The sequence below is a fragment of the Portunus trituberculatus genome, chromosome 31, assembly GCF_017591435.1.
Source record: "Portunus trituberculatus isolate SZX2019 chromosome 31, ASM1759143v1, whole genome shotgun sequence".
NCBI classification, from domain to species: domain Eukaryota; kingdom Metazoa; phylum Arthropoda; class Malacostraca; order Decapoda; family Portunidae; genus Portunus; species Portunus trituberculatus.
In genome coordinates, this window is record NC_059285.1 from 16278674 (window position 1) to 16298777 (window position 20104).

At 41.6% G+C, this 20104-nt stretch overlaps 1 protein-coding gene across 2 annotated transcripts in view; it reads left to right on the forward strand.

Moving 5' to 3' along the window:
- The first annotated feature begins 288 nt into the window (after positions 1-288).
- Positions 289-20104, forward strand: part of LOC123511408 (homeobox protein unc-42-like) — a 93237-nt gene continuing 73421 nt past the window's right edge. The window contains exons 1-3 of one of the 2 annotated variants that reach the window (XM_045267260.1): positions 289-1278; positions 14296-14423; positions 19249-19356. In XM_045267260.1, coding sequence (XP_045123195.1) covers positions 1146-1278; positions 14296-14423; positions 19249-19356 — 369 coding nt within the window. In that variant the 5' untranslated portion in view covers positions 289-1145. The remainder of the gene's footprint in view (positions 1279-14295; positions 14424-19248; positions 19357-20104) is intronic. The other variant, XM_045267258.1, reaches the window with a different exon arrangement.

Consider the following 20104-nt stretch of genomic DNA (forward strand, 5'->3'; position numbering starts at 1 on the left):
GCCAACAACAACAAATTATTGGAAAGTGTGTTACAATGCAAAAGGTAATGTGTTCCCCAGCACCTGTACACCGCGCACCCCGATCGCCCCGCGCCGGCCAATCAGCGCGCCGCCCCTGCCCCGCCACGGCCCTGACTGGCCCGCGGGGGGGAGGGCGGCCCCTGGTTGGCTGGGCGGGCGGGTGCGCGCGCAGGCTGTATCGCCTATGGTCCCCTGATAGATCAATATTATCGGGAGGTGGGTCTGAGAATCTGGCCCCGTCGTCTTATAAAACAGTATCTGCGAGAATAACTCTATTAGTCAGTTTTCGTTTGGTTATAGCTTGTCAGACACGGGCTAAAGAGTCGGGGCTAAGTTGATTTACCGTAACAAACTTTGTTTTGTGCCGCGGGGCGTCCAGTGTGCGGGGCGGCGGTGACCTGCGGCCGGCGCTCGCTCATTCCGGGCCTTTAAATCATTCACAGTGACTGGTAATCACCGTGACGCCTCGCCCGACCGCCGGCTACTTTGTCGCCTAATTGTGGGGAGTCCATGGCGGGGCGGTGAGCTGGAGTGTGGCCCCGGACGGCGGCACGCTGTGCTGCGCCCTAGATTGTGCTGGCGGCGTGCTGTGGCGGTGACCTGCTACTGCGGCGGCTGTGGTGGTGACCTACTGCGGCAGCCCGGCGGCGGAGGCGGCCTTCGGGAAGCCCGGACGCTGGTGGGTCCTAGGTGCGGCGCGGCGCGGCGCGGCCAGGACTATAGTGACGGCCCGCTGCTGCGGCTGTACGTACTGTGGTGTCGGTGACTGCAGCGTGGTGCGGCGCGACCCGCAGCAGCGTGGTGAGGCTCCGCCGGCCAGGGAGCGGCGCGCTGCGGCCCGCGAGTGCTGTGCTGGTGGTGTCGGTGTGCCCGCAGGAGGCCCGCGCCCCTAACCGCCTGTCACGCCCGCAGTTCTGGAAGGCGGGCGCCACTTCCCCCTTCCACCCCCTTCTCCCCCATCCTCCCTCCGTCCCTGGGAACACAACTTCGCCAAGATTTCCCTTCCGGCGGGCACCACGTGGCCGCTGGGCCTGGGGAGGGCGCCGGTGGACGTGGGCGTGGGTCTGGGCGGCGGCGGCGTGCACCTGCCCCGGCACGAGGTGAAGGAGGAGGTGGGCGGCCTCATGGACCTCGGGGAGCGCGGCGACAAGCGGAAGGACGACTTTTCCACCCTGTACAGCCTCGACCACGGCCCGCCCGCGCCCACGCCATCACACGCCTCAACCACGCCCCCGCGCACACTGCAGGACCAGACAGGTGAGGCACCAAGACCCGTGAGGGGCGGCAGGCGGTGCAGAACCTGCTGCCGAAGGTGTGAGGGAGGGTGGGAGGAGAGAGGAGGAAAGGAAATGGAGGTAGAGAAAATATGGGAACAAGAATCGGAAAGTAAGAGAAAAATTAGGAAGCGGGAAGGAATAGGAAAAGAAAGGGAAAGATGGAATGATGGGAGCGAAAAACAAAATAAATAAGAAGACAGGGAAATGGAGAACAGCATGACGGTGACGAGAACAGTGTAAAGCTGGAAAGAAAAAAAAATTGAGAGAGAGAGAGAGAGAGAGAGAGAGAGAGAGAGAGAGAGAGAGAGACTACAACGCCCTGTAAAGAAGCAATATGACTCGAGCGCGAAAAGAAAGTAATAGTAAAAAAAATAGAATAAAAAAGACAAGTAAATAAAAAAAAGAAGGAAAATGAAAACGCGCGGCAAGGGAGGCAGGGAAGGAAGGTGACGCAAGCAGGGGAGGAAGATGAGCCTAGCAGGGAAGACAGGGGAGGCAAGCAGGTGACGCGAGCAACAATCCCGCAGGTGACAGGAGGCAGAGGAAGAAAGATACATGTATACAGACCGATAAGAGCGATAAGAAGTTAGGGGGCTGAGGCGGGCGCGTGAAAATAAGACATCGCTTCATTTAAAAAAAAAAAACAAAAGCAAATAAGAGAAAATAGGGATATGAAAGAAAGCCAAACGCATAAACAGATAAGACACACACACACACACACACACACACACACACACACACACACACACACACACACACACACACACACACGTTACCAACACACGCAAAAAGCAAAAAAAATAAAGGAAAAGAAAAGAAAAAAAAACTAAGAATATGAAAATAAAGAAAAACTAAACCCATAGAAATAAATACAAACCACACAAAACACACTTTCGAAACCACAAAAAGAGCAAAACACACACAAAAAAAAAATAAATAAAAGGCAAAATGGATCAGTGAATGGGCGAAAAAAAATAAAATAAAAAATCTAACTAAAGAAATAAAACCGCAAAACAAATGACGCGATAAGTAGTGAGCAGGTGTCCACGAGCCTCACCTTTAAACACTGCCGCTCGCGCTAATGACGTGATAATTACCTAAAGCGATTAATCACAGGTGTGTCAATTAAATCTCGGATGCACAGGTGTAGTTCGCTCACCTATTTTTTCAGAGAGAGAGAGAGAGAGAGAGAGAGAGAGAGAGAGAGAGAGAGAGAGAGAGAGAGAGAGAGAGAGAGAGAGAGAGAGAGAGAGAGAGAGAGAGAGAGAATGGAAATGTTGAAAAATAAGTAAAAGAATAGAAGAGAAAGGCAGAAGGAAGAAAACTAAAGAAATGAAGGGAAATAAAGAAGGAAGAGAACGAGAAAGGAAGGGAGAAGTAGAAGGAACAGGAGAGAAAAGAAAGGGAAACAGAGGGGAAGGGAAAATAAGGAAGGAAACGAGATAAATGTAGGGAAAAGAAGGAAGAGAACGAGGAAGGAAGGAAGAAGTAGGAAGAAAGGGAGAGAAAACAAAGAGAAGTGAAAGAAGAGGAAAGGAAGTTGGAGGCCGGAGGTGGAGGAAGGAAAGGAGTAGGTGGAGGAAATGAGGAAAAGAGGAAGGGTGGAGAAAACACAAGAATATTAGAAAAGAAGCAGATTTTGTTTTCATTATTATTATTATTATTATTTTCATTATTATTATTATTATTATCATTATTATTATTCTTATTATCATTATTATTATTGTTGTTGTTTTTGTTGTTGTTCTAAGTATTTTGTTCTTTCGTATAATTTATTAAACCATTTTTTACTTGAGTCTACTAACGAGAGAGAGAGAGAGAGAGAGAGAGAGAGAGAGAGAGAGAGAGAGAGAGAGAGAGAGAGAGAGAGAGAGAGAGAGAGAGAGAGAGAGAGCCACAACATTAAAATTGCCCTCCAATTGTCCCTTCATTATAAAAAAAGACAAATATAATAAAAAATAAATAAAAAATAAAGAGCACACACACGCGCGCGCACACACACACACACACACACACACACACACACACACACACACACACACACACACACTAATTAACAAGTCTCCTCATTCATTACCTGGCATGGAAAGGAACCTAATTAATCCATCCAGGTGAGCTTAATTCGCCACCCACACCTGCCACACACCTGCCACACACCTGCTCTATCCCAGTAATTAGGCAAGCTTGGGATGGAAGAGTTGCCAATGAAAAGAAACATTATTCCTTTATTTTTGTCCTTTAGGCTTGTTTTTTTTTCATTCTTTTGATCTTTTTTATGTTTTTATTTTTTTTTCCAAGTAATTCGTTTGTTGATTTTAGAGTCTTGAGATTGGTTAAAATGAGGAAAGGAATGAAAGTATGAGAGGGAAGAGTTAATGGAAAAAGAAACACTGTATTACCTACTTGTTTTTCCACTCTATTTTTGATTTCTCTGTTTTTTCTCTCTTCTTCTTCTTCTTCTTCTTCTTCTTCTTCTTCTTCTTACTACTACTACTACTACTACTACTACTACTACTACTACTACTACTACCACCACCACCTTTTCATCCTCTTCTTCTTTTTCTTCGTCTTCTTCTTCTTCTTCTTCGTCTTCTTTTTCCAAGTCACTCGCTGTCTGTCAATTGTCGAGTCTCAAGATTAGTTAAAGAAAACGAGGGAAAAAATTAAGACAATGAAAGAGAAAGTAATGAAAAGAATCGTCGCATTATCTACTAGTCACCCGATTATTTCTATTTTCCTTTATTTTCCTTTCTGTTCCACTTTTGTTCAGTTACTCGTTGTCTGTTCTTCGTCGAGCCTTGAATTAATAAGAGAGAAAAATAGGGATAGAGAGACACTGCGTTCGTTATTATTCACGAAATTCACTTCTACAGTTTATCTTCTTTTTACCTGATTTTTCTTAAGGCATTCGTTTTCTCTTTCTACGGTGTCTTCAAATTAAAGAAAACAAACATCCTATAATCTACACGCATAAATGACTTAGACTTAGACGGTTAGAAAAAAAAAAAGTGTAATTTCCACCCGCTGTCTTTCTATAGTCTTGAAATACTTAAAAAAAAAAAAAAAAATTTGAAAAGCGCGTACAAGAAAAATAATAACTGTTACCCATAAGCTCATCTTTAATAACACAAGCGTATCAGGGGAGGTGCAAGTACCCAGCAGGCATACACGTGGCGGTCCCTTCATGCACAGCTACACACACACACACACACACACACCTGTCATTCCTGTTCATTTAATAAGTATAATTCCTTTTTATGTGAAAGGGGAAAGCTGGCCAACTGCAACATAAAGAGTGAAATATAAAAAAGAAGGCCCAATTATTTGCCAGGCTCCTTGCAGGTCCGAGGGAGTTAGCCAAGAGAAAGGGATAATAAATGTCTTGAAACCTCCCTCTTAAATGAAGTCAAGTCATAGGAAGTTGGAAATACAGAAGCAGGTAGGGAGTTCCAGAGTTAAAGCTGCCTAGTGTATCTTTGCTAATCCGATCACTGACTCTTCCTCACTACTACTACTACTACTACTACTACTACTGTAACAGGATTACTTTACTCACGTGCCTATTTCTTTATCGGCATCACAGCATCGTCTGAAACACAAGAGAATCGGGGTTGTAACGCTGCGTCACACATACAGGAAAGGGAGATAGTGATGGTGGCAACGGCACGAACGATGATGATGATGACGATGATAATAATTATTTCTCTTTTACAACAACAACAACTACTACTACTACTACTACTAGCAAGATGAGGTTTCAAGATATTCATCCCATTCTTTTGGCTAACTCTCTTGACTTGTTCGGGGACTGGCATCGTTCTTATTGACCTTAGCCATCTTTCCCCTCTTATAGAAAACGACAACAACAATAATAATAACAACAATAATAATAACAGTAATAATAATAGTAATAATAATAATAATAATAATAATAATAATAATAATAATAATAATAATAATAATAATAAACAATGGTAATCTTGACACCCAGACGAACAGAAAGACAGACAGACATACAGACAGGCGGCCTAGACACTGACAGCAATGGCTATCTAGGTTGTGGGCAATAACATGAAGTATTTACATAACGTGCATATGCAAATGTGTATTTCAGCAGCTTTCCTCATTTTTTCCCTTCCCTCTTTCTTTTTCCCAAGGTGGTGAGAATATTCATTAAGTTCTGACATTTCTATTTCATCTATTTTTCTTAAACATCAAGTAAATTTACGGATTATCTTCACCTTGGTAATATTTCAAGGCTAATAAAATAAATGACTATGTTTTGATTACATTACTTTAAATGAGATCACAATTATTACTATTATCATTATTATTATCATTAGTTTTCTGTCTCAATTAATCTTATATTTTAAACGTTCCAAGTGTCAAGAATATATTACTATAAGGTCTACTCTAACCTAATTGAACTTACTACATACAGTATTAACACCACAACATAATTAAGTGAATTTTGTATCCTCAAGTGTAGTAAATAAGTAAGTAAACGAGTGATGAGCCCGCGGCAATATACGTAGAGAGAGAGAGAGAGAGAGAGAGAGAGAGAGAGAGAGAGAGAGAGAGAGAGAGAGAGAGAGAGAGAGAGAGAGAGAGAGAGAGTGTGTGTGTGTGTGTTTTTTAAGTGCATAGTAAGTTCTTACTTCCATTCTGTTAATTGTCAAGTTTGTACGTATTATTGTTTTTATCATCATCATCTTCATCATCTTCATCATCATCATCATCATCATTATCATCATCCTCATCATCAAGATTTACTGTAACAGTTCCTCTTCACATCAAAATTCCTTTCTAAAAAATAAATTAATTAATTTATAAAACAAAATAAAATAAAGATAAAAGAAAAAATTGACGAACATATTCATTACTAACAAGAACTTACACACACACACACACACACACACACACACACACACACACACACACACACACAGTCTTCATTCCCGGCGCGGCAAAGTTACAACCGAATTTATTAACCCCATTTTTAGCACACATTGTTAGCCAGACCTGCGAGTCACCATCGGATATGTGGCCACGAATGCCGCCTTTTTACGTAACGGAAGCGCTGTTTCTTTGCTAACTCTGTGTGGATGACTTCAGGAGCGGCGGTAAAACTGATATTGTGGAGAACTAACGGAGGATTGAGAGAGGAAAGGAAGTAATGATGAGTGGAAGGATTGGTGGATGGACGGATGGAGGGACAGGCCAGCACACGCCTCCTTTCCTTCCATTATTAACCTTCACCCCACGAGACAATATCCTTCAAATCGGCAGGCGGGAACACGAATTATTAACGGCTACACGCACACGCGCTGACAAAAACACTGTTTGACAAGTCGCCATCAAAGCTAATATGATTTTTTTCTCTCTTTTTCACTCACTCTCTCCATAATTTTCCGCTCCATGAACACGTGCCCAGAGAGACGCCGCCGCTGCCTTGCTGTGCCCGCCGCGTTCCGAATCCCGCGCAGCAATCTACCCCACGAATTAAAAAAATCATGTCTAAGATAATATTATTCACTTCTGTGCCTCCCACACCTCCTTCTCAACTCCTCCCACACCCCTGAGCCCGCACAGCCACTAATCCTGAAACGAGGAACGAAAGGGGTGCGGATTTACGGAGATTAACGGCGGTAAAGTCGAATTAAGGACGCGAGCAGGGCATCCGGACGCCGGGTATTGTGGTCGGTTACAATAGCGATTCGCGCGCCGGAATTTACTCCCGCTCCACCCCGATATCCCGCTTCCGATCCGCTGCACGGTTGTATTTTGCTGTGTTTCCTCGTGTTTGCGTGAATCTGCACCTGTTTCCCGTGTTGCGTGTGGTTTATGGTGCGTGCTGCGTAGTTTTTAGTGAGGGAATTGAGGGTAGGAGGAGGGACAGGAGTGGTAGCGGGGTCTAGGCGGAGAGGTGTTGGGGTCTATCAAAGAACAATCTGACACAATGGAACACAAGAGATGACAGATGCTTTCCTCTCCCTTCCCTCTCTCTCTCCCCTTCCTTCCACCCCTCCCTCCCTCTGTTCCCTCCTTTCATGCACCTCATTCATTAATTTTCGCACAATTTCTCTCAAGTGGACCGATAATGAGAGGGAAAGCGGAAAAAAAGAGAAAGAAAAAGGGAGAGAGGAAGGACGCGAGGATGACAAATAATAATAATAATGATGTTAAGGAGGAAGTTGGCGGGAAAAGACGTGCATAGTGTAGTTGCTGGGTAATTAGTGGTGTTGTTAGTTGTGTATAGGTGTGATTATTGAATTAGCGCAGTGTTAGGTGTAATGAGGTGGTAATCCTGCCTGTTAGTGGTGTAATCTGGTGACGCCGTGAACATTTGTTGACATAATGCCTTAGTGGTGATTACATACGCGGGCTTGTGTCAGTCTACACGTACTACGACCATCCGCACACACATACACACACACACACACACACACACACACACACACACACACACACACACACACACACACACACACACACACACACACACACACACACACACGGAACAGATGCACTAGAGTTACAGTTCCAGCACACACAAACACACACGTACAAGCAAGAGATGAACTAACCACAACACACACACACACACACACACACACACACACACACACACACACACACACACACACGTCCAAGGGCTACACAAACACCCACTGATCGCCCTTCACCCTCTCATCATAGCCACTCAGTAATCCTGCTTCAGGGGATTAGTCGGCATTACCTCGCGTGTGGCAGAAGGCGGGCGGCGGCGCTGACATACGGCGGCGGCGGACAGAGAGGGGACCGCCGCCCGCTAACCTCCGCTGCCGCCCCGCTACCGCCCCGCCGCCTCGCCTCGTTCTGCCCGCCCTGCCCGTCCCGCCCCGCCTCGTCTCCCTCGTCCACCCGACACTCCCTCCCTCACGCCCTCCAGCTGCCATGCCACGGTCGCCACCACCACTACTGCCGAGTCTCTGTACCACGCCCGCCCGCCCATCCGCCTGCCCGCCCTTTCCACCTGCACCATAACACTGTCCTCTCAGGTTACCGCTACGACAATAACATCGACGACTGGTACTATTGGTGGTCGGTGTGGTGGTGGTGGTGGTGGTGGTTTTGACACTATTGCTACTATTGTTATTACTATTACTACTATTGAATCTGGTAATACAGGAGAACAACTTACTATTGCTACTAAAAATAATGTCACTTTTACTAATACTTAAACCATTACTATTGATACTTATGATATAGTCACTTTTACTATTACTACCAAAACAGTTACTACTACTACTACTACTACTACTAATAATAATACTACTACTACTACTACTAATAATAATAAACTACTACTACTACTACTACTACTACTACTACTACTACTACTACTACTACTACAACTACTACTACCAAACTATTACTACAACCACTATTCTTACAACCAACACTTCCATTTATACCACCACCACCACCATCACTACCATAACACCACCACCATCACCACCATGACCACCACCACCACCACTTAGTTCGCTGGCGTCCTTTTAGAAAATTCGTGGTTAGGTTGCATTGCAGATTCTTTTAAAAGTGTACGACCTTATTGGGTTTATTGTGAGGTGGGTAGAGAGGGAGAGGGAGAGGAAGAGGGAGAGAGGAAATGAAATGGAGAGAATGAGGAGGGGAGAGTGAAGAGAGAAGAGGAGGAAGAGGACCAGGAGGAGGAGTAGGAGGAGGAGGAGGAGCAGCAGGCGACGGTCAATGAATGTGTAAAAAAAGGAAAGGTAGTAAAAGAAGGAAGAAGTGGGGAAGGGAAGGGAGGAAGGAGAGGAAAGAGGTAGGGGAAAAAGATAAGGAGAGGGAGAGGGGGAAAGGAAAGAAGGAAGGAGGAGCAAAGAAAGAAAAATAAGGAGGGGAAAGAAGAGGAAGAAAAACAGAAACTTTGATAAGAACAAGAGTAGACAGATGGGGAGAGAGAGAGAGAGAGAGAGAGAGAGAGAGAGAGAGAGAGAGAGAGAGAGAGAGAGAGAGAGAGAGAGAGAGAGAGAGAGAGAGAGAGAGAGAGAGACAAGAAAAAGTAGAGAAAAGTTATATCGTAAATAAAAATGTAAATGGAGAGAGAGAGAGAGAGAGAGAGAGAGAGAGAGAGAGAGAGGAAAAGGGAGAGAGAGAGAATTAAAGGGAGGAATTCAAGAGTAGTCCCCCGATCTCTCTCTCTCTCTCTCTCTCTCTCTCTCTCTCTCTCTCACGTGATCTTGTTACGACTAACGAAGCATTTTGGGGTTCGATCCAGATGGTAGCCTTGTGTTAGCTGCCTCCTCCTCCATCACCATCACTATCACCATCACCACTATCATCACCATCATTGTTAATATTGTTGCTATTATTATCATTATTACCATCATTGTCTTCATTGCTGTTGCTTTTTCATCACTATCAGTTATCTGTATCATTATTATCATTATTATTATCAGCATCATCATCATAACCAATATTGCTGCTGCCTTCACTATCAGCATCGTCACCATCACAATTACTGCTGCTGCTGTTTCCATCTCATCATCACTATCATCACCATCACCACTTTCACCATCTTTTTTCAACATATAAACCTTCCTTTTTCATCATCATCACCATAATTTTTGTTCGCCTCTACACTGTTTCCTCACCATTCCCACTCACACTCCGCACCTCACCAGCACCATCACCACCCTCATCACAATCAAGTCCCACCTCAGTCTTAATGGTGATGGTAATAGTGATGATAGTGACTCGTGTGGTGGAGGGAAAGAGAATAAAGGGGAGAGGAAATAAGACACACATTTCTAGCTTTGAGAAGGAAAATTGATAGAGAAAGATGGAAAAAAAGAAGCAAGAATAGGAAAGACAAGGATTAATAGATAGATAGATAGATAGATAGAATTAATAAGGCGTCACATAGCGTTGATGGTGATGATAATGGAGATATTGGTAATGGAAAGATGAGGGTGGCGGTGATGGTGGTAGTGGTGGTGATGATAATAATGACGACAACGATGATGATAGTGATGATGACGAGGATGAGAGAAAGGCGGAAGAGGAGAGTGAAGAGAAGTGGAAAGGGAGGGAGAAGGGAGAAAGGAAATGAAGGAAAAAGGATAGGAAATAGGAAAAAAAATGGGAAAGAGACGCGGGATGAAAATAGAATGAAAAAAAAAATGAGAGGGAAGTGGAGAAGTGAGAAGGGAAAGGAGAGAAAAGGGGAAGAAATGGAGGAGTACGAGAAGGAAGTGAGGGGAGTGGAGAGACAAGGGGAAGGAAAAAGAAAGAGAAAACTGAGGAAAAAATCTGAGGGGAAAATAAGGGGAAGAGAAAGAGGAGACAGAGGAAGAGTTTGAGGGGAAATGAAAAAAAGGGGAAGGGAAAGGAAGAGACAAGATGATAAATGGGAAAAAGTGAGGGAAAGAAGCAAGGGAGAGAAAGATGAGAAAGGGAAATATATGAGGGGATGATGGGAAGGGAAGAGGCAAGGAAGAGGAAGGAAGGACAGGGGAAAAATATGAGGGGAGATGGGAAGGGAAGTGAGGGGAGGTGGGAAGGGAGAGGGGGAGAGATGGAGAGATGGGTCACCACACTCTCTATGCATACGAGAATACTTTTAATGAGGGGAAAATGAGGGGAGGTTTTTAATAATGGGGTGTTTGTAATGAGAGAATAGATAAGATTGTGATGTTTTGGTTATGAATCATTGAGGTTATCATTTATTTCCTACATTTTCATTACTTTTCTGTTTTCCTTTATTCTTATCTATTTATCATTACTCCTACTATTATTACTTATACTACTTTGTTTCCTTAGATTTCGTTCTATTGTTATCTATCATGCTTTTTTTTTTTATCTTTCCTCTCTTTCATACTTCCTTCTCCCTCTAATTTTCCTTTTTTTTATTATTATTGATCTCCTCCTCTTCCCTTAGTTCCTATCTTATCTTCTTTCATTTCCTGTTTCTACACATTCTTTGTTTTTCATCAACGCTTCTTCTCTTCCTCTTCTTCTTTCTCCTACAATCATCATCACTACCACTATTAGTTATCTATCAATACAGAACACTCTATTTTATTCTTCCTTTTTTTTCTCATTCAACCAATTAATCAGTCACTCACGCACACTATATCTCTCTCTCTCTCTCTCTCTCTCTCTCTCTCTCTCTCTCTCATCACACCGTCTAGTCCAGCTCACGCACCTAAACCTACATGTCGTTTTCTAAAAGCATTACATTCATTCCACTTTTTTGTCTTTTTTCACTTCTCTTTCGTTCTCTGTCACGTGGAAAAAGGAGAAGAATAAAAAGAAGTAATAAATAAATGAAAAATAAAGAGGAAAGTCATTATTAGTTTCGTTCTTATTCAACATTTTATTTGATCTTCTTATTGTATATTTTCTTTCTTAGCTACTGATATATTTTAGTCTCTCTACGTAAGCCTGACTTCTGTATCCTTGCATTGCGCTTTAATTGAACACGTGTAAGAATGGATGACTGTTATAATTCCATACATATTTCACACTTTCAGTTTTAAATTATGTTTCTTATCTCTTCACTCTTCCCTGCTGTTTGAGTGTTAAGAGTTCCGTCATCTATCTATCTCTCTCTTTATCTATCTATCTATCTATCTATCTATCTGTCTATACACACTCAGTCAGTTACGCAGACAATTCATTTAGCTATTCACAAGTACAATGCAATTATCCACCTATCCATCTTTCCATCCACCCACCCACTCAACCCTCCCTCTATCCATTCACCTATTCATATAAACGACCACGTATTCATCTGTCTATTCATCCATCTAGCCAGCAATCAGTCCATACATCCAGTCATCCAACGAGCCGTCCATCCATGTAACTATCCCTCTATCCATCTAGCCAGCAATTTAACCTTACCTCTATCCATCTAAATATCCACGCACTCATCCATCTAGCCAGCAATTCAACTATCCCGCTATCCATCTAAACATCCACGCACTCATCCATCAAGCCAACTACTCAACTATCCCTCTATCCATCTAAACATCCACGCACTCATCCATCAAGCCAACTACTCAACTATCCCTCTATCCATCTAAACATCCAAACATTCATCCATCTAGCCAGCAATTCAACTATCCCGCTATCCATCTAAACATCCACGCACTCATCCATCAAGCCAACTACTCAACTATCCCTCTATCCATCTAAACATCCAAACATTCATCCATCTAGCCAGCAATTCAACTATCCCTCTACCCATCTAAACATCCACGCACACATCCATCTAGCCAGCAATTTAACTATCCTCTATCCATCTAAACATCCAAACATTCATCCATCTAGCCAGCAATTCAACTATCCCTCTATCCATCTAAACATCCAAACATTCATCCATCTAGCCAGCAATTTAACTATCCCTCTATCCATCTAAACATCCAAGCATTCATCGAGTCCACACACTTAACCAGCCAGCCAGCCAGCCAGCCAGTCAACCAGTCAACCCGTCTCTCAAATACAAAATCGATTAGGAAGTTCCCATATCGACCATTTTAATTAGGTTGTGTAGCGCCTCCCCGTTGTCTGACTCTGCTGGTCACACATTTCAGGTATTTTCACTTCACCTTGTTTCTTCCTTGTCTCTCAGTGCACCAAAATTTACTTCTTCTTGTCTTCATTCGGGCAGTATTCGGGAATGTTATGCTCTCTCATCCTGATTAATTTTTTTTTTTTTTTTTCAAGGTCACAGTCATGATTAGCCGTGTTCTCAAGAGTGTTTCTACTGGTGATGATGTAGAAATGTTGTTTATATGTCACTCTAACACTAAAAGCGGTCTTAAAATACTTGCGACTTCAACTATTTTTTTTTTTTTTTAAGTAGAGAAGGTGCGGGAAAGAGTATTTCAGAATATGGTAACCTCTCTCTCTCTCTCTCTCTCTCTCTCATAACAAAAAGACAAAAATATAGGAATGAAGAATAAGATGTAAAATGATACAAAAAACGTAATAATAATCATTATTTGAACAATCTGGTGTAAACATGCAGTAATATTTATTTTCACCGTCCCAGAAGGAAACATGGTGAAATAAATAGCTCGCATTTACAAATCAAAATAAAATAGTGGCTGTCACTGTCACTGCCACCACTATCACCACCATATTTATTATCACACCTTCATTATCATCCTTACTATCACTACCACCACTATCACACTATCATTATTACTATTATCACCACTGTCACTATCACCACAATCACTATCATTATTACTATCACTACCACCACTACCACCACTATCACTATCACCATCACTATTAATACCACCACTATCATACTATCACTATCACTATCATCATCACAATCACTATCACCATCACCATCACACACTACCATCACCAATACAAAAAAGTTAAATGAAGAGAAAAGGAAAAAAAGTTTGCACAGGAATGAAAAAAATGATAAAAAAAATCTTGAGTGGAAAATAAAACGATGAAAAAAAAAAATTAAAAGCGATAGAAAAAGAAAAAAAGAAAAAGAAACGTACATACATACAAGAAACAAGAGGAGAACGAAAAGAAAGATAAGAAAACAACAACAACAACAACAAACACTAATATAATCGAAAGAAGAAAAAAAAAGAAGAAAGTAATGGAAAAAAATAACACACACACACACACACACACACACACACACACACACACACACACACACTGCTCACTTACACGGGACCTGCACGCCCTCAAGTACACTTAAGAGTCTAAAGTGTTTGTTAATTCCCAATGATCCACTTGAACGCTCTTTTTGTAAGTGTGGGATAGTGTGTGTGTGTGTGTGTGTGTGTGTGTGTGTGTGTGTGTGTGTGTGTGTGTGTGTGTGTGTGTGTGTGTGTGTGTGTGTTTATTTTTGTGTGTACTTTTTATAATTGGCATTCTCTCTCTCTCTCTCTCTCTCTCTCTCTCTCTCTCTCTCTCTCTCATTCACGCCCTTTCACGCCCACAGGAAGTGACGGCGCGTTCAAGAAAGTGAAAAGCGAGGGCGGGATGTGCACCACGGGACATTCGCCCACCCCCACGCCCACCACCTGCCCCACCCCCGCCCGCAGGAGACACCGCACCACCTTCACGCAGGTAAGTCACGCCCACGGCTACTCACGCCCATAACAATATCCTCTTCATTTTTTTTCTATTTTGTTGTTTTTTGGTTTATTTCGATTTTTTAGCTTGTTTTTATTGAGAATTCATGATTTTTGTTCTTTTTTTATTTTTTTTTGGCATCTTTTATTTATTTTCTTGTTATTTTACTTATTTGTCTCTGTATCTTTTTTTTTATTCATTTATCTATCTTTTGTTCTTTCTCTTGATTTTTTTTTTCGTATTTTTTTTTTTTTTTTGGGGGTTATCTCGTGTTTTGTACCGTAATTGTAGTACCGCCATCTCCTTGTACCATCGAACCCCTTCCTCGTACCACCACACCTCTGTACCACCACCACCACTCTTGTACCACTACGTCTTAATCCCACATCCTAGGAAGTACCACACCCAATGTACCATCACGCTCTTGTACCCCAACACCATTGTACCACACCCATAGTACCACCACAACCTTGTACCACATCCTAGTACCACCACCACCACCACCACCATCCACGAATCAAACTTTCACCCAATAAGGAGACGACAAATTTAAATCCCTCGTCTGTGATTGGTTGAGTCTTGAATCAGGGAGCCAATGGGTGATTAGACCCAGCAGGTGCCTCGCTCTGATTGGCTGAATGGGGATTTTTATTGACCAATTAGAGAGCGGTAAAGGAGCGATCTCGTTTTCCAAGGCTATTAGACTGAGAGGAGGGAGGGAAGGAGAGGAGAGGAGAGGAGAGGAGAGGAGAGGGGAGGGGTGGGGAGGAGAGGGAAAGGAGAGAAGAGGGGAGAGGAGATCATGACGAGAGGAGAGGAGAGGAGAGGAGAGAAAGGGATAGAAGAAAAGGGAATGAGAGGGAGAGGGAAAGGAGAAAAAAGATGGAGAGAGAAATATAGATGAGAGGAGAGAAGAGAAGTGAGGAGAGGTGAGAGAAAAGGAGAGGAGAGAAGAGGAGATTGTGAGGGGAGAGGAGGATGTGAGGAGAGAAGGAAGAAGAGAAGAGATGATAGGAGGGGAGTAGAAGGGGAGGAGGGGAGGCTTACACACACACACACACACACACACACACACACACACACACACACACACACACACACACACGGGGAAAAAAAAGTCTTTCTCTGTTTTCTCTCTTTAATTTCACCTTAAATAAACCTGATATAAAACTGACAGTCAAAACTCCTTCTAACCTCACCCAACCCATCCTGACTTAATCTAATCTAACCTAACTTGAAATACTCTAAAACTAAACTTAACTAACCTAATCTTACCTGACATTCCCAAACTCACCCTAACCTTGACTAATCCATCCTATTCTAACCTCACCCAACCCATCCTAACTTAGTCTAATCAAACCTAACTTAAAATACCCTAAAACTAACCTTATCCATACCTAATCTTATCGTACCTAACTGACATAGCTAAACTCACCCTAACCTTGACTAATCCATCCTAACTTAGCCTAATCCGGCCTAACTTGACTATAAAACTACGACTTATCTTACCTAACACACGCTAACTTTACCAGTCAACCTAACTTAACCTAACCTGACCTAACACAAGCTAACCTGACACACACTAACCTAACCCCGCACACTAAACCATCTAATTAGAACTGACTCAACATATCTCACCAGTCTTGACCTAACCTACCCTAACATGACCTAACACACGCTAACTTCATCTCACAGGCCCTAACACACGCTAACTTTACAAGCCAACCTAAATGAACCTAACTTAACCTAATCCTGCCAACTAACCCATTTAATCAGCCCTGACACAGCATATCTCACTAGTCTTGACCTAACCTAACCTAACGTGACCTGACAAACGCTAACCTAATCTCACAGGCCCTAACACACCCTAATCTAGTCTAACAACATTAACACCAATCACGCAGATACAATTAATGATTAACAGTTCACACGTGGATAGGTCAGGGACGTTTGTGTGTGTGTGTGTGTGTGTGTGTGTGTGTGTGTGTGTGTGTATGTTAGGAACGGTTAATGTTTTTTTTTTTCCTTTTATTGCTTTCTTTTTTCTTTTTGTATGTGTGAGTTTGTTGTGAACGTTTTTTTTTTTTGTTTTGTTATTAACGTTGCCTGTCATAAACGTTTTTGCTTTTTTTTAATATTTTGTGTTATTTCTCTTTATGATCGTTTTTTTGTGGAAATTACGAACGTTTCTCTTTTCTCTCTTATAAACACTTTTGTGGGAATTATGAATGTTTCGCTTTCTCTGTGTTATCGACGTTTGTTTTATTATGAACGTTTTTCTTTATGTATGCTATAAACTTTTTCTTTTTGCATGTTTTGTGAATTATGAAAGTTTTTTCTTTGTGTTATAAACGTTTTCTGCTACAGATGTTATTTGCTTGTTAGAAACGTTTGTGTTTTTGCTATGAAGATTCTGTCGGTGATGAGCAATGTATGCTGCGAACGTTTTCTGTATATCAATGAAGTTTTTCTTTTATTTTCTATACTTATTTATCTATCTATCTATTCGTTTTATTTATTCATTTATATACTTATTCATTTATTTATTGAAGTGGGAGACGGGATGAAAAAAAATCTGCTAACATCTTATTTCGTGTACAAGAAACATCTATCTAGTTAGAAATTCGTCTTTTTTTTTATGTCCTGGCCTATAGTGCCTGTAGGTAACTTGAAGAGTATTGGAAGTGCTGTTAAGCTTCCACTCATTAGTGGCGCAGGCAATTCTACTTATAGTGGTACCCATATTAGGGCCCATATCACCACCCAAGCGCATCTTTGGTGTAACCACCTAGAACCTGGGTGTATGGTGACATGTAAGTAACTTTAAACCACTCCACAATGGTAAAGTAACAGGGCAATATGTGGTGGGATCCGAAGCTACGCGTGGACATCTGTCTAATCCTACGCTCACCAACCTATCCACTACGCCACCGCCTCCCTACGGCCAGCCATTTCTTTATTTCACTTTATGTATTGATTTATCATTTACTCATTTATTCATTCACTTTTTTCATGTCAAAAGAAAAAAGTTTTAGGTGGGGTACAAACATTTTTCTTCCTTTTATTCCACCTGCAGACTTGAACGGCGGAAAGAAAAGTCTATCTAGTACAAATCTATCACTTGACTTTATTAATCATTCAAGCTTTCATGTTTAGCGTCAGAAGAGAAAAGCTTTAGGTGGAGTGTAAACATTTTCCTTCTTGTATTTAACGATGAAGGGACAAATCTACCTAACATCTATCTATTTGACTTTATTTATCATCTATTCCTCCATTTTTTTTTTTTTTTTGCGTCAGAAGAAAAATAGCTTAAAATTTAGGTAGAGTGCAAACATTTTCCTCCCTTTATTTACCAGCAAACTTTAACGGTGGCGAGAAAAGTCTATCTAGTATTTATCTATTTGACTTCAGCTTTAGGTAGAGTGCAGACATCTTTTTTTTTTCTTCTCTTTATTCATCTACAAACTTGAACGGCGGTGAGACTTTATTTATCATTCATTCGTTCATTTTTTTCTTTTAGCGTCAGAAGAAAAAGGTTTAGGCAGCGTGCGAACATTTTTCTTCCCTTCATCAGCCTGCAAACCTGAGCGGCAGAGAGAAAAGTCTTAAAATTTAGTTAGCGTGCAAACATTTTCTAGTTTATCTAGTATCTATTTTATCATTTGACTTTAGCTTTCGGCAGAGTGCAAACATAATTTTTTTTTTCTGCCTCTCTCTCTCTCTTTATCCCACCTGCAAAGATGAGCTGCTGCAGGGTTCACCTCCACCCACCCACCACCAGATGGCACACGGCGGCGGCAGTAATTGGGGCTGATTCAATTACGATGCTTTATGATGCATGTACACGCACACACACACACACAAAAAAAAAAAAAAAAAAAAAAAAAGAATACGGTAATTGTGTTCTTGGCTGTCTTGAAATAGTCTGGTCTGAATTAATTATTTATCACTATTATTATTGTTACTATTATTATTTCTGCGCCCTGGCCTCCGTGAGTAATGATATTCAAGCGTGACTTCCTAATTAATTAATGCTTAACTGCTATTGATTATTACTTAGCGTGTGTGTGTGTGTGTGTGTGTGTGTGTGTGTGTGTGTGTGTGTGTGTGTGTGTGTGTGTGGTCAAGTGTCACCTTTCAGTTACATTTGAGTGCATGGTTATAATGTAGTCTAATATATGCGCATTTTTTGGCCGGCTTATTTATTTATTTATCTATTTATTTATTGATGTACTTATCTATTTATTTATTTATTCATTCATTCATTCATTCATTTATTTACCTGTTGCTGTTGTTGTTGTTGTTGTTGCTGTTGCTGCTGTTATTTTTATTATTACTTTCATTATCATCTTTATCCTTATTATTATTTATTGTCATTATTATTTTACTACTACTACTACTACTACTACTACTACTACTACTACTACTACAACTACTACCATCACCACCACCACCACTACCACCACCACCACCACCACCACCACTTCAAAATGGATTCAGTAAGCGCTGTGCAGATTAGACATTCACGAGATCAAAATAACTTTTTTTTAACCATCATGAAAAAAAGACCAAAACATCACCGTTAGAAATACAAGTGAATGGAACAATGCTGAAGGATGCAATTGCTGCTCCAGTGACTTGTTTTACTCTCATTACTGCATTGTGAACTGAGCTGCGGAAAGCGATTGGAATGCCTATCTCTCTCTCTCTCTCTCTCTCTCTCTCTCTCTCTCTCTCTCTCTCTCTCTTCCTACCCACTAAACATCTTTCTCTCGCTCCTCCCTATACCCACTAAACATCCTTCCGTCTCCCACTACAGGAGCAGCTGGCGGAGTTAGAGGCAGCCTTCTCCAAGAGCCACTACCCTGACATCTACTGCCGGGAGGAGCTGGCACGGAAGACCAAACTTAACGAGGCACGCATACAGGTAAGTCTCGTTTCTGGCATTCTCACCTGTCGCCATTTTCTCACCTGCCACGACCTACTCAGATTGTGTTATGGCATTTAAGTTTTCTGTTTTACGGTGTTTTATTTGTTTTGCGAGTTATTAGTGTTGTTTTATTGGTTTCAGGTGTGTTATTAAGAGTTTTTGAGTACTTGTTACCTGTTATCGTCACGCTCACCTGAATGATACGAGCTGTTTCACATCTGTCATCTCTTTCGACCACCAAGATCATGTTACGACTTCCTACTCTTTGTTATAACTTACCTGTGTTAATTTACGAGTTTCTTAACCCCTTCAGTACTGGAATACATTTTTTTTTTTTTTATCATGAGTTGTTAGTGTAATTAGACGATTTTATTGACAATTGAAAAGGTTTATTGAGGTTACAAGATGGCCAAATAGTGATCAGAATAAATATGAAAATGCGTCATGGCACTGAAGGGGTTTATATATATAAAAAAAAAAAATCTTAGGGCCAATGAGCAGGACAGAACCAAAAGTAATGAGATCGAGCTTGAAAGATTGAGGTTTTAAGAAAGAGACAGGAAGGAGCTCATTCTTAAAATTAGTAGAAGAATGGAAGGCAGTCAGTGATCAGGTTGTTAGTGCTAAGTCAATAGGAAGCTTTAAACCCTTCAATAATGGGACACATTTTCACTTTGAGATACATGTACGATTAGATCATTTTATTGACATTAAGAAGGTTCTATGAAGGTCAGAAGATTAATGG